The 14,970-nt window shown below is 36.7% G+C and overlaps 1 protein-coding gene across 9 annotated transcripts in view; it reads left to right on the top strand.

Annotated features, from left to right (window-relative positions):
* The window catches only part of FAM172A (family with sequence similarity 172 member A), a 256,784-nt gene that overhangs the window by 55,366 nt on the left and 186,448 nt on the right, over nt 1-14,970 (top strand). For 8 of the 9 annotated variants that reach the window (XM_048932063.1, XM_048932061.1, XM_048932065.1 and 5 more), the window contains 2 exons: nt 438-503; nt 8,131-8,322. The exons of the other annotated variant lie outside the window; for it this stretch is intronic. In XM_048932063.1, coding sequence (XP_048788020.1) covers nt 438-503; nt 8,131-8,322 — 258 coding nt within the window. The remainder of the gene's footprint in view (nt 1-437; nt 504-8,130; nt 8,323-14,970) is intronic. 9 annotated transcript variants of the gene reach the window in all.

Consider the following 14,970-nt stretch of genomic DNA (forward strand, 5'->3'; position numbering starts at 1 on the left):
CTGCTCTCCATGTAGCCCATGAAGTGAACCTGCAGGGGACAGGGTTTCAGGAGTCCTGCTTAAGGAAAAAATGCTTTTAAAGTATTTCTTTGCAAAATAGATCCTTTCTTGTGCCCCTGAGTATATATTAATTGGTTATAATCCTTAGTTTTCAAGCACATAATTATTCACACAGCAGCAGGTGATGGATTCACAGGTACAGTTACAATTTCTTTGTACTGGCAAGCGGTCTTTACTGAGAGCCAGAGAGGACCTTTTTGTATAAAGCTCTATGTTCTATAATTAGTTGTACAGTAAAGAATTCAGATATGTGGCAAAACATGTGCAAGTTCTCAGAAGTTTAACCAACTAGCCTTCAAGTTATCTGCCTGGACATGTAATTATGTAGGTAATTTAACTTCTGTTTGCTTTCTCTTTTGGTCTGTTTTTTCTTGCAGATTATTACTAAACATGTTTATGGACTACTGGAAAAGGAATGCCACTTGAAAAAAATAACTCTCCCAGTAAGTAGAATTATTTTTCAAAGATATTTTTCACTTGAATCTGTGAAATGTAGAGATAGCTTTCAGATAGACAGGGGCTCTGTGCAAAGTATGGTCTCAGAGCACTGATTTCACATGCTGTATGTGTGCACATCTGGAGAAGTGGTTTTGCCTGACTGTTAATGTGCCCGATTTTCCCAGCTGAGCCTTCCTCACCTTGCCAGACACCAGATTATTCCAAATATCCTAATACTGGTAGAGGAACAATAAGTTTTTTGAAATGTTGTTTGTGAATATTTTATAGATGGATTTCCAGAACTAAAGACAGATGTCTCCAGCAGGCAAACAAAGACAAACAAAACTTTGAGACTCAAAGTGGAGTCGCAGTAAAACTACTCCATGTCTTTTTGTTAAAAAGCACATTTTCATTAGTTTATAACATGTATGTGCTATAAAGTGCCATTGTTGTTTAGTAAAAATATATGATCGGCCTTTAAAAATGACAAAGCACTCCACAGACAGCGTGAAAGAGTGCATCTGTCTAGAAGTGTATACAGTAACATGGTGTTCAGCGAGGAACCATCAGCGTAATTGCTCTGTGTAGATTTTCCATCACTGTTAGAATGGAAGATGAACAAGCTTGGACTAAGTTTCACCTTGCTGCCATCACCTCTGTCACGCATGTAATACTTTCTTCTCCTCTGCTCTGAGCTTTTAGTATCTAGGTTGGGAGAATTGTTCATTATTTACTCTTTTTCTGTGATTTACATAGTAAGCACTGGTGTGGTGATGGAGTTTGTCACAAGTGCACTTAAACCGTTTTCAAATGTATTGCTTCCAGCTTCTCTTAAGTGTTGTAGTTTAATTGCATTTTGGAGTAAAGGACAAACTCTCAGTGCAATTTCATTTTGAGCAGTGTGGAAGATTTGTTACAAAGTATAAATAGCATGGTTGTTAATTGTTGGTGTTTGTCAGAAGCTCTTTTCACAGTCAAAAATGAGTTATGAAGAAGGCTACAAGAATTAAGGTGAAAAATCAAAGTTGCCTAAATGCTATGTTTACATCACAAACAGGCATAGTTTAAATTGGTAAAGGAAGCTGATAGAAACAGTAAGATGGCTTGTGGCAAGATTAAGATGCGTTACGTGACAAAGATAGAAAAGGATATTATAGCTGCTGTTAAGTTTCATATCACAGTAAGATCAAGGAAAAGTGAATTTGAGGAATTGTAGTTGTAATGGCTATTAATAACATAATTCATGAATTTGATAGGTGAGCTTCATGCATATTGAATCATCAGCTCCAGTGTGAAAAACAGAAATGATTTTTCCCAATACAGTTTGTCCAGAAACTTCGACACTAGATGGTCGGTTATTTTTTTGGAAACAGGATGTACAGGAGGAACGGTCTCAAATTGGCATATCAGTGGCAGATATCTTAGAACAAATTGATTTACTGTACAGTAATCATCTTCCTGGATGAGACAGTTTTTAAGCCAAGGGTTTTGTAAGAAATTAAATATGAAGCTGCGTACAACTAGAATGTAACTTACTGCTTAAATCAGCTTCTCTCAAAAGAGGCATGGAAAAGGGTGAATATGATGGCCTTTGAAAGGGCTCCAGGAGAGATTCCTAGAGCTGTGTATAAGGAAAAAATATTTGGGGATAAAATTCAGCACTATTTTTTAAATAGCATTCTTTTTAAATAGCAGGTTTTAAAAGACATGCTAGAATTCATCAAAGGCCTCAGAGATCACATGAAAAAAAAATCTTGTCAATAGAAGAGTACATGGATTTTCAGCAAGCTGCCAACAAGATTACAAAATGCTTTTAAAGAAAACACTTTCTGACTTTCTGTGGTACGCTTGGTCACACCTTCCCACCTCTTCCAGGCAGGATGTGACACACATGAGGCGGGAATCCCCTAGGATTTAATAACTGGCTAAAGGGAAAAAAAAAAGATATTTGTACTTTACAGATGAAAGTAGTTGTAGCCAATGTGATGTTTTTAAGCTCTGCACTGACATACTAATAAATAAAAAGAAAAAAGGAATTAATAGAACATAAGTAAAGTAGCTGATTTTTCTAAAATGATAACGAATACTTAAATCTAAAGCTGATTTGGATGATTTTGAGTATTATTTAATGGTACTGGATGATTAGATGATGAAATGACATGAGATTCAATCCTGGTAAATGTGAAATTGTGGTGAAAAGAAGTCACTCTGTAAACACACTGGTGGCCACTAAATGAGCTATAACTACTCAGGAAAGATCTTGGAGTGATTGTGAATAGCTCTCTGAGAACATCAGTTAGTGCTCAATGGCAGTCAAAAACCCTCAAAGCAAATAGGATGTTAGGAATTATGAAGTGTTGAGAACAAAACAGAAAAACATAGTCATTCCACTCATTATGTGGTACCCCATCTTGAACACTGCATGGAACCTGGACACGGTATTAAAAAGGATACGTAGAATTAAAAAAAAAAAAAAAAATACAGAGGAGGGTTGCAAGGATGATCACAGGCATGAAATGCTTTTCAGACAAAGAAAGATTAGACAGCTTGGAAAATAGAAGGAATATGAGAAATCTATAAAATCATGAAAGGTGTAGAGGAGATGAATAGGGAATGTTTTTTTGCTTTTTTTAATAATAGAGAAGCTAAGGGGCATCAAGTTTAAATTATCAGGCAGGAGATCTCTACTGAAAGAGAGGAAGTACTTTTTTCATGTAGATCCCAATTATATTGTGGAACTCATTGATACAGAATACTGTTAAGGAGAAAGGTACAAATGCATTAAAAAAAAACCGTTTGACAGTGTTGAGGTGTGACAGCTATAGTGAATTCTTGTGGTCGCTTGTCCAGTAATAAAGCATGTCCCAGGAAGCTCAAAACTTGCTGGCTGCCAAAAATGAGAGTTTCTGTAAACATTCTGTTCTCATACTGTTTCACTAATCAACCTGCAGGTTATTAAAAAAAAAGGATACTGGAACCTCTATTCTGAATAGTGTGACCATTCTGGTCCTTTTATAAAAATTTCAGAGATAAATATGGAAGTATTATTCCTGAATATTGTCACAAAAGATCAGTAAGTTGGTGTAGTGTCTTTTATTTTTCTGTGAGTCATAGCAAAGCTGTGAACTGGAGTGCTTTTCCTCCCAAAGTACTGAAGTGTACTGAAATTCTATGCTTCATTGACAGCATTTCATGTTCTCCTATTTTCCTTAATTTCCACCTGCTGAATGAAGTCCAACTTTGCTGTCTTTATTTTACTTTCTCAGATGGCATCTTCAGTTTTGGAAACAGTTATTTGTAAATTTCCTTTCATATTAAAAAAAAAAAAAAAAAAAAGGAATAGTTTGGGAATCTGGAAATATTGACTGTCTTTTTATTTCCCTAGCATCTATGCCAAATATAAATCCAAACCTTTTTTGATCCAGAGAAGCTTAGATGTATTTTGTGCACAGTGTTTTTGTAAAAACATTGTAGTTTTCTTCATGTTCAATATCTGCTCCTGGACTTGAAAATTTAAATGAAGAGACTCATATTCACGGAGAAACAGTTCAATTACTTCTTTTAAATTTCTCATTTTGTGCTCCATTGAAGTTTGAATTATTAATACAAAAAAAGACTGAAGTTTTTTCCTTTTTTTTCCCTTGTTTTCTCCTTTTTTTTTTTTTTTTAATTCAGATGAAGCTTTCGCATTTCTCTGTTTTAAATAGCATAATCAGTGATTGATCTTTGCTGTTTTTCAGCTGTTGAGGACAAATAGAGGGTGCTTCTGAATTAAATGCATCTGTAACAGTTTCTGGGAATGTCTGAGATAGAAGTTTAAATAATTACTAACATGTTTTATTGAATAGTACTGAAAGGACTCACTGCGGAGTCTTCTAACTTATCAATGCTTTGCTCTTTCACTACAGTAGATAAAATTTCATTCAGTGGTTCTCTTGATCTACTGGACAGTCAAGAATTATTTTTCTCTGAGAAACAACAAACTCTTATCTCCACTGCTTGCTCGTATTTGCTGTTTTGTTACCCAAGTCCAGTTAATGCTGGATTGTAAAAATTCCACCAGGTTCAGGTGTGTTCATTTGTTTCTGGTATTCACCAAATGCTAGTCTGCTGCTCATATTATTGATCAGAAGTTTTCATTTTGTACTGAATGACTATACCATATGACTGAAAAATTATAAATCTGGACATGCAATTTCATGAAGACAGAAATGTGTATTAGCATGTTTTGTGTAGAACTACATAGCAGGGGACTTTCTTATCTTGAAATCAACTTAGCAGTTTCCTTCCTCCACCAGGTACTCATAATTCTCAGTCCGTAGAGTCTTTTGTTAGATTTATTTTCCCTGTTATTTCCTCCACCCTCAAACTACATCTGTTTCACCTGTTTGTACACTTGTCCTTATGATTTTTAATGTGTTTCTTAACTAACATAAGAAAAACATTGGGCTTTTCTTTCCCTTTAGAATTTTGAACTTTAGCAGTCTTTAACAAAAGGATGCCCAATGGACAGCATTAAAGACCTCTAGATCTCAGTCTGCTAATGGCTGAGAACTGAAAATCAAGTTATATCATCAATGTCTAAGGATGAAAGTCAGAATAAGATTAGATTTCTAGAATATTTTGTTGTTACTCTTAAGTATTGGTAGCAGCTATGCAAAATAATAACTATTCTACTGTTGAAATATTCTATACACTGACACAAATACATCGTGTGATAGCTTATCTAAGATTGAATACTTGAAGGGAGCATATAAACAGCAGGGGGAATGGCTGTTTACAAGGCTGGATAGTGCCAGCCCTTGTCCTTGCCAGCCCTTGTCCTCATGGGGGACTTCAACTTCCCCGACATATGCTGGGAATACAACACAGCACCGAAGAAGCAGTCTAGGAAGTTTCTGGAGTGATGGAGGGTAACTTTCTGATGCAGCTGGTGAGAGAGCCTACAGGAAGAGCTACCCTGCTCAACCTGCTGTTCACAAACAGAGAAGGTCTGGTGGGAGATGTGGAGGTCGGGGGCTGTCTTGGACAGACCATGAAATGGTAGAGTTCTCGATTCTTGGTGGAGCCAGGATGGGGAACAGCAAAACTGCTACCTTGGACTTCCAGAGGGCGGAATTTGAATTGTTCAGAAGACTAGAAGGGGGAATTCCCTAGGTTCCAGTCCTAGAGAGTAAAGGGGTCCAGGATGGCTGGTCACTCTTCGAGAAGGAAGACTTAAACGTGTAGGAGCTGGCTGTCCCCTTGAGCTGCAAAATGAGCTGGCGGGGAAGAAGACCAGTGTGGATGAACAGGAGCTATTCTTGAGGCTCCGGGAGAAAAAGAGAAAAAGAGAATCTACCTCCTGTGGAATAAGGGACGGGCGACTCAGAAAGAGTACAGAAAAGTTGTTAAGATGTGTAGAGAGAAAATCAGAAAGGCAAAGCCCAGCTTGAACTCAACCCGGCTGCTGGGGTAAAAAGGAACAAAAAAAAAGTGAGAAAAGTAAAAATTGAACATAATTTTAAGTTCTAAATTATCAACAAAATATGGATTTGTTTGACATTCCTAGCTAGAAATCTGTATAAGACTGTTATTGCATGGGAATCACAATGTTGAATCAAGCAAAATTAGGCTAATTGAATCTGAGCATTTCATTGAACTCATTCAATTTGTCTTTAAACAAAAGATCAGAAATAAGTGTGCGTGAATAGCTGCAGAAGAGAAAGTGGCTGATAAAAATAAATTATTTTGAATGTACTCAGTTTGTCTAGCACTAAGTGGCGTTCTGCATTGATTTGCCAATAAAATAAGGTTGTGCACAAGAGTGACCTTTATGGGCATTCTTTAGTGAAGGCTGGATTTAACAAATTGTTACTGTTGGAAATTAACTTGAGGTAAAGTTTCCAATGGTAATTCGGTTGAAGAAAGGAACAAACAGTTATTTTTTAATAGCTTAATAGATATTTTTTATTTTTTTATGTTAGCGTAATTGCAGTGAAGTGTGAAGTAGAAGTGTGTCTTTTAGAACATATGATTATTAGGTACTTATATTTCCTAATTGCTGAACAGAAATTTAGTTTTCTAAATACTGAAACATACAACCAGGGCATAGCTTGCTGAAACACAAATTTTCAAAGTTTTGTCCTAATTATATTATTGTATGTATTCAGTCTGTGTGCAAAAGTCAACTACATCATATCAAGTACTATTTGAGACTTGATATTATCTGGCTGTTTACATCTTCCATGCTCGGTTTTAAGATATCTGTACTGGTACTTCAGAAATAGCTGTGTGATATGACTGTATCCCCAATACAGTTCTACTCATAAACTCTTTTCAATTGAATTTTTTTTTTCATTACATTTTCTGTTTTTCTGCAAAGTGTGGGAGAAGATGAGTACATTTCCTGTTGTAAAGAATGAAAGCTGAGATGCATTAATGTCTTGTTATTCTGGAATAGAGTGTCAGGTAGACGCCCTATGGCAGATGCTGAATGTTCTTCCAGTTATAGATGCATTTTGTTCAAGCATACTCAATGGCTTCATGAAAAAAAAAAAAAAAAAAAAAAAAAAAAAGAATAGGCAAGGCTTACTTTTAAAAAGTCTGGAGATTCATGCAGAATTGATTTTTCCTGAGGGATGATGAATAGCATATCCAAGTAAGATAGAAAATCTGGAATATTCCAAGCAGCCATTTCCCCTTTCTCAGTGTCAGGCTCATACCCCTCACTACTTCAGAGTTTAAGGCAACCCAAGGATATTCCTAGCAACTGTAGTTAGTTTGTGTGGTTTGTGGAGTACGGAGTACAAAAGGATATAGGGATCCTGATCTTCCTTTCCATCGTATTCAAGTAGGAGAAAAAGGAAGAATGACCACAAACATTGCTCTTCTGTTTTGAGCAAGGCTTACAAAGCCAAGTAAAGGCCTGTTTTATAGAACTTCTGTTTGTAAAAAAGCAAAATGCACACCTTTACTGTCTACATTAAGAACAAAAGTTGGTTTACTGAATATTGAAGGTGCTTGTTCCTATAGGAGAGTATGTGAGTCCTGCTGCTGAACTGCTTTAGATCTGAACTGGACTTCTGTATTTTATTAAATGAGCTATACTTATTAAACTTAGAGTAGGCAGATTTGCGATACTGGCTTATACGTGGTTTACTGGGTATGTATGGTGAGGTGACTGAGATGGAACTCTTGGATGTTTTTTTTACCATATCAGACTTTTATTTTTGCTTCAAACATATAAGAGGTGACAAACTATTTGATTTTTGTGTTTTGTTTTTTCAAAGACTGTTCTTTTATGGACTCTCTTTTTCCAGTAAATTACTGCAAACAATTTCTGTTTTGAAGCCGTAGCATTCTTTTTGACCATGCCCATCCACCTTTTTGTTTCTATAATTCAGTTTAAACCATCTGTGTTTAACCATGCTAAAGCATATTTAAGGTTCAAAATTATGTAGTAGGGATATTAGCTTTTGCTTTGTTTTTATTTGTGCTGGGTACACAGTAGACCATAAAATAAATATATGAATAGCAAAAAAAAAAAAAAGGTGCATGTTTTGATACCAATTCTGGGGGCTAACTGTAACTACAGATGTTCTTTTAAAATTTTTATTCGTGTGTAAAAGTCTGTATTGGCTGTAATTGCAGGTTGATGCCGCTGAGAATGAACCAAAAAGCTTTATCTTTATGAGTGAAGATGCATTAACAAATCCTGACAAACTGTTGGTCCTAATTCATGGTAATGGTGTTGTCAGAGCAGGTCAGTGGGCTAGGAGACTTATCATTAATGAAGATCTGGACAGTGGCACACAGATACCGTATATAAAGAAAGCTATTGAGGTAAGTGAAAGTGTGTATATGTACATTTCTGTGTGTATGTATAGGCGTGTGTACTAATGTAAGAAGAACTATGAATCTGAAATGTAGTATTTTAATCTGTATTTTACATTTTCCTTTATGATCATCTTATTTGTGATGCAAATACTTGATATTTTAAGAACTTTTGTCAAATAGATCTAAGTTTTTCTCTTACAGTAAATTTTTTTTTTTGTTTTATATCATTTTGTGGCAGCATTGCCACGTAGGCTAATATGGTATCTAATGTGACAAGAGCCCTTAACAGGCGATGAGATGCAATACAAGGCACTACAGAAATTTGTTATGATTTGAAGTGTTTTCTTTTACATTTCATTAAATTTGTACATATTCTCACTCAACGTCTGTTGTAATCTCGTGATAACATTAGCTTTCATGATAACAGCAGGCTTTTTTGCTAGACTTGTACTGAATTTATTAGAGGCACAGTCTTTTTCAGTTTTGCACTGAATACTGATTCACTGTGATTCACCTATCAATACTTGACAGTTAAAAGCATTTACATTTTATGGACACTATTCTGTTGTAGTTTTGTATGTATAGGAGAGACAATGCATAATTCGTGTAATATTTTTAACGTGGAACACTGAAGTATAGTGCATCTCTTGCTTCCTACTGCTTTAGTGAAACTTACTGTAGTAAACATTCAAAAAGCCTATCCAAAATTAGCTATTATATTTGTCAAGATGCTTTACCCTTAATATCAGCATTTTCATTGTGATAGTTGCACATTTTGCTAAGTGAAGCTGAAACTTTTGCAATTTATGGAATCGTGGTATAGCATGGGTTGGAAGGGACTGTAGAAATCATCTAATTCCAACCCTCTGTAATGGGCAGGACTACCACCCACCAGCTCAGGCTGCCCAGGACCCCATTCAACCTGTCCTTGATCATGTCCAGGGATGAGATACCCGTGGCTTCTCTGGGCAGCTTTTTCCAGGGAGTTAGTCACCAACCTCTGAGCAAAGAATTTCTTCCTCATATTTAATATTAATTTCCCCTTTTAATTTAAAACCGTACCCCATTGTCCTGTCCTTATCTGCCCATGTAAAAAGTTGGTCTCCCTCTTTTTTACAGACTCAGTTGAAGTACCAGAAGGCTGTAGTGAGATTTCTCCAGAACTTTCTCTTTTCCAGACTGAACGAGTCCAGATCCCTTAACCTTTCTTCCTATGAAAGGTGCTCCAGCCCTCTGATCATCTCTGTGGCCCTCTTGTGAATTCCCTCTGACAGGTCCATGTTTTTCTTGTGTTGGTGGCCCCAGTACTGCAGGCAGGACCTCACAAGGGCAGAGGACAGTCACCTTCTTCCCTCTCCCTGTGGCCATCCCTCTTTTGATGCAGCCCAAGATATAGTTGGCCTTCAGGAAACAGGTAGCTACATACCAGTTTGCCTTCCTTTAACATAAAACATTTTAAATCAAGACTCAAGGGCAAATGCAAAAGTACTTAGAAGCTTCTAAAGTCTAATAGAGATTTTTAGTAGGTCGGGTGTAGAAGATTAATTTCAAGAGTGTGAGTTCCAGAACTTTTCCTAAGAAAGCTGGAGTGCTGTAGTTGCATACATTTTAATAATGATGCTTACATGCATGCACTTTTTTTTTTCCCTAAAGATGATGCTGTTGTGGCTAACATCAGATGTTGAGCGTTTTGGGGATAATATCTCTAAATGGAAAATCTTGAAATCTATATTTCTGGGAAAGGAGAATTCTAGATTCTTTTTCCTGTTTTTTATGAACTTAATGTCATGATTGTGTCTATGGAATAGAGGGAAAAGCTCTGTTCCCTCAAGCTTATAACCTTAAAAACAGGCTTCGTATTTCTGCATTTTGAGCACTTTTTTAAAAATCACAGAAAAGCAACAAAAGTGGTTTCATGACAAAGTGTCTTCAACATTGTAACCACGTGATCACATCAGGACCTCGGTCTTGATGCTTTTATCTTTAGATTTTCTTCTTTAACATGTTGGGTTTTTTAATTTGTAGTGCACTTTAGTTCAATAATTCCAACTGTTGTAATAGCCACTCTGCTCTTTTGTCCATCATAACATTGTGGCAAATATACTAGCTGTGTAGAGCACATACTATCCGCAATGATTTTTATTACGTAAAATCAGCTATAGAGCATATCAAATCGTATTATTTTAAACATGTTGGTATTATTGGTATCATGGTATCTCACCGTAGTGAGAACTGAAAGTCTGTCTGGTTACATAAGGCGATATCAATAGCAGTCAAACCCTGCTGAAGGGACTTGGAGTCATTATGTTATGACTTAAAAAAAAAAATAGACAGGTCATTACTTCTTGTACAGATCATATAAATTACTTTTCCAAGTGCAGGAAGTTATGGTAGAATGAGTATAAAGGTTCCAATTTTAGTTAGTAAAAATTGTATCCTTTTCTGCGTTTTCTGGTATTCAATCATCTAGTTGATTTAGGCATTTCTATTACATATGAAATGAAAATAACTGACCTAGATAGTAAATGGCCTGAATGAAAATTGTGATAGCTCCTCATACAGTGTCGCCAGTTTGAAGGAAGGAATTATATTCCTTGATATTCTAGTGTTTCTTCTTAGAAGAGGTCTTATTTTTGAGCAAAACCAGTAGACCTTATCAAAGCATAAGATTACAGAGCTGATGAGAGGAGAACTTGGATTTCATATATATATAAAAAACTGTGAATATGAAGTGGCTAATCGTATCTAGGATTTGAAAATTCCCCTGAGTGTGAAACAAGTTCATATAGCTTAAAACATTTGCTGGCAACTAGGTTTTCATTTGCAAATGTTCATTTACTGTTTTGAGCACCAAAATATTTGAGAGACATAAAACTATTAGAAAGCATCCAGGAACGCTACGAAGATGATGAAGGGTCTGAAGGGCAAGTTTTATGAGGAGCAGCTGCAGCCCCTGAGTGTGCAGTGAACAGAGCAGAGGAGCTGAGGGGAGCCCTCATGGCGGCTGCAGCTCCTCACAGGGAGCGGAGGGCAGCGCTGAGCTCTGCTGTGTGTGACAGCGACAGGCTGAGGGAACGGCATGGAGCTGCGTCAGGGGAGGGCAGCTGGGGGTCAGGGAAAGGGGCTGCAGCACAGGGCGGGGGGCACGGCCCTGAGCTGCTGGAGTTGAAGGAGCATCTGGACACTGCTTTCAGACATAGGGTTTGGGTTTGGGTGGTGCTGTGTGGAGCTGTGAGATGGACTCAATGATCCTTTTGTGTACTTCCTAACTTGGGATATTCTGTGATTGTACTAAACATAGTTTAACCCAGCAGGCAGCTAAGCAGCACACAGCTCTTGCTCATTCTCTCCTCAGTGGCATGGAGGAGAGAATCAGAAAAAGGTGAAACTCATTGGCTGAGATAAAGGCAATTTAATAGGACAGAAAAGGATGGAAAACAATAATATTAATAAAAACATGTATGTACTAAGAAGTGATTCACAGTGCAATTTCTCACCACCCACCAACGCCCAGCCAGTCCCTGAGTAGCGACCCTCTCCACTCTGCCAACTCCCCTGTTTTTATAGTTTCACATGATGTTGTAGAGTATTCTCCCATTTGGGAAAAGACTTAGAGACCTGGGTCTGTGCAGCCTGCAGAAGAGTTAGGGAGGATCTTATCAGTGCTCATAAATATCTATTGGATGGGAGTCAAGAAGATGGGGCCAAGCTCTTTTCGGTGGTGCCCGGTGTTGGAACAAGGGTCAACAGACACAAATTGGAGCACAGAAAGTTCCAAAACAGGAGAAAAAACTTCCGTACCCTGTGGGTGATGGAGCTCTGGAACAAACTGCCTAGAAAAGTTGTGGAGTCTCCTCTGGAGATACTCAAAACTTGCCTGGATGCTTTTCAGTGTATCCTACTGTAGGGAACCTGCTTTACCAGGGGGTTAGACTAGGTGATCTGCAGTAGTCCTTTCTAGCCCCTACAATTCTGTGATTCTGTAACTTACAATATACATTTGCAACACCTCTGTTTTCCTTTTAAAACAAAAACAAAACAAAAGTCATAGGTCAAAAGCATTTCTTTTTCTTTGCTGCTTTCCTCTTCAGACAGTGATGGATCTACCACAAGCAAGTTTCTGTTTATTTCTTGGAAAAACTGCAAACAGGAGTGCAAAGGGTGGATATATCAGTATACAGTGGATTTAGCTCTCATATCCAGAAAATTAAATGAAGGGAAAAGAGTAGAAGAGTAGTATTTCTTTCTGGCACAACCCTTTCAAAAACAAGAAAGAAGGACAATAAACAACCTATAATAAAGTGTGTGTGAAATCAGGGAGAAATGGAAAGGCTTAAAATTTATCAGACTTCTCTTGGCTTGGGGCTGATACATACTGGAAAGAAAAGATCCAAGGAGAAATATCCTAATGGGAATTCCAGTAGCTAGAAATCTTTCTTTTCATCTGAGTGGTTCCTGTAGGTAGCACTTCTTCTTCCATCTTTTATATCAAACTGTATTGTGTAGACTCAGTCCTGTGTGTAATAGGTGTTGGAAGTAGTTTACAAGGTTTTATATAAAAAGGAGGTAAGATTAATGTACAAAATTAGAAAATCAACTCTCACAGTGTAAAAAGAGATTTTCTCTCATAGTGTAAAAGAGTGAAAAAGAGAAGAAACAAGTGATAGGATAGAGAATGCGTGTAGGATGTACAGAATGTTAGAGACATGTAAATAAAAAAATAAAATTATAATACAATACTGAAGCTATTCAGTTTTTATAAGTAAACAGATGTAAATCAAGGGAGGAATTTCAACCTCGCATACATTTTGAGTAAATATCTGATTCACTGTCTCATAGAGTCAGTCTTTTCTCTGTCACTTTTTATTTAGATGTATATACAGTAACTGAAGCAGCACCAAGAAGAGACAGTGAGAGACAGAGCTAAGTTATTTAATTCACTGATTAGGGATTTTGTTTGGGGTGTCAAAAACTAACATTTTATGCTTCTGATTTCATGGAGGTAGCTCAGAGTCTCCCATAATCTGTCAGTCACTGGGCATTTCTGGAGGTTAGATCGTCTGGTTCATTGCCAAGTGAATAACGACATGGATGGTAATCAAAACATTCAGATGGGAGATGTACAAATGACACCAGTGATACACTGTAAAGTGATACCTGGGAACAAGCAAGAAGGGATGACAAAGGCAGCTACTGCTTTATGCAGTAGTGTTCCCTCCGTAGTGACCAGAGAAGCAGATTCTGTGCTTTGAAGTCTGCTGGGTGTAAAGCAAGGAGAAGCTGCATTCAAACCATTTAAAGTGGCAGCTTGCTCCTGGGGGAACAAGCAGCTCAGCTCACCTTGGACACTGGGAAGAATTTTGGAGTCCTCTTATCTTTGGTACATTTCCTCTAGGGAACAAAGTGGAGACCAACTTACTGTACTTCTTACAGGAGTGCAAAAAAACCTGATGGATGCTTTCTGCCTTTGGAAATTCAGTGTGTTTGTTACTAGGAAAGCTGTGGGCCCAGAGATGCTAATGAAGTTCAGCTGCAGCAACTGTCAGCTATTTGATTTTTAGTATATTTTTTTAAACAAGCAAGAATTGTTGCTTGGCTTCAAATTCCATCCCTCTATGAGATTGCTTAGATATTCTTACTATTACTTAAAGGAAAATTAGTGCTTGATGTAAGAGTAATAGCAGAAATAGCAGAAATAGGAGAAAAACAGCCTTTTCAAAGAACCTGGATGATTTTTTCAAAATAAATGTGGCAGAATCCAGACATCAGAGATTCTGTGAACAAAGGAAAACAGGGCAAGATGAGATGGGCGACATCTATTCATTCAGATTAGTGTCATTAATTTATACAAAAGTTGGTGGTAATATTTAATGAGAATTGCTGAGAGTTATTACTTTCTTATTTTGCAGTAAGATGTCAAGTACATTGAAAGGAACAAAAAAATTATCAGGTGTAGCAAAGTAGTAGTAAGTTTACCATTACTTTTATTCACCGTATTGGTTAGTAGCTGGTATGGTAACACATTTGAGTCTTACCATTTTGTAAAAATGAGGCAGAGCATTAGACATTATTGGGAAAAAAAAAAAAAAAAAAAAAAAAAAAAAAGTACATTGTTTAAACTGCAATATCAAGAATTCTTGCTGGAAAATTTCCATATCTTGTGTTTAATCATAGAATATATTTTTTGACAAAATTGTCTTGATTCCATTTGTCATATTTTAGAACCCAAGGTTTAAAATTTTGACGTAAAGATTACAGGTACTTAGGGTATTTCAGTGAGGTGAACAAGTGACACTGGAAATAAAACAGTTGGCATTTCTTTGCACTTGCAGTTTTTACATAGAATTGTAATATTTATGTTGGTTTTACTGCATATATTAATGGGTAGTTACAGTGTCATACTAATCATGATCTTATTTGGAATGTTAGTATTTTACTGGAATAAAATTTCAATAGAATGGACAGGAAGGTGGTATATTATTTTCTTTTAAGTAGTATTTATCTGAATGTACTATATATATTTGTTTATATTCATTTTGGTAGGCGATGGAAGTAACATTGCCTGTAAAGCACCTCTTCATAAAGAAAACTTCTTTACATTTTACATTTTTTTGAGAATAATACTAAGAAAACTAATGTTACAAGTAATTAGAT

The sequence above is a fragment of the Lagopus muta genome, chromosome Z (assembly GCF_023343835.1).
Source record: "Lagopus muta isolate bLagMut1 chromosome Z, bLagMut1 primary, whole genome shotgun sequence".
In the NCBI taxonomy this organism is placed as follows: Eukaryota; Metazoa; Chordata; class Aves; order Galliformes; family Phasianidae; genus Lagopus; species Lagopus muta.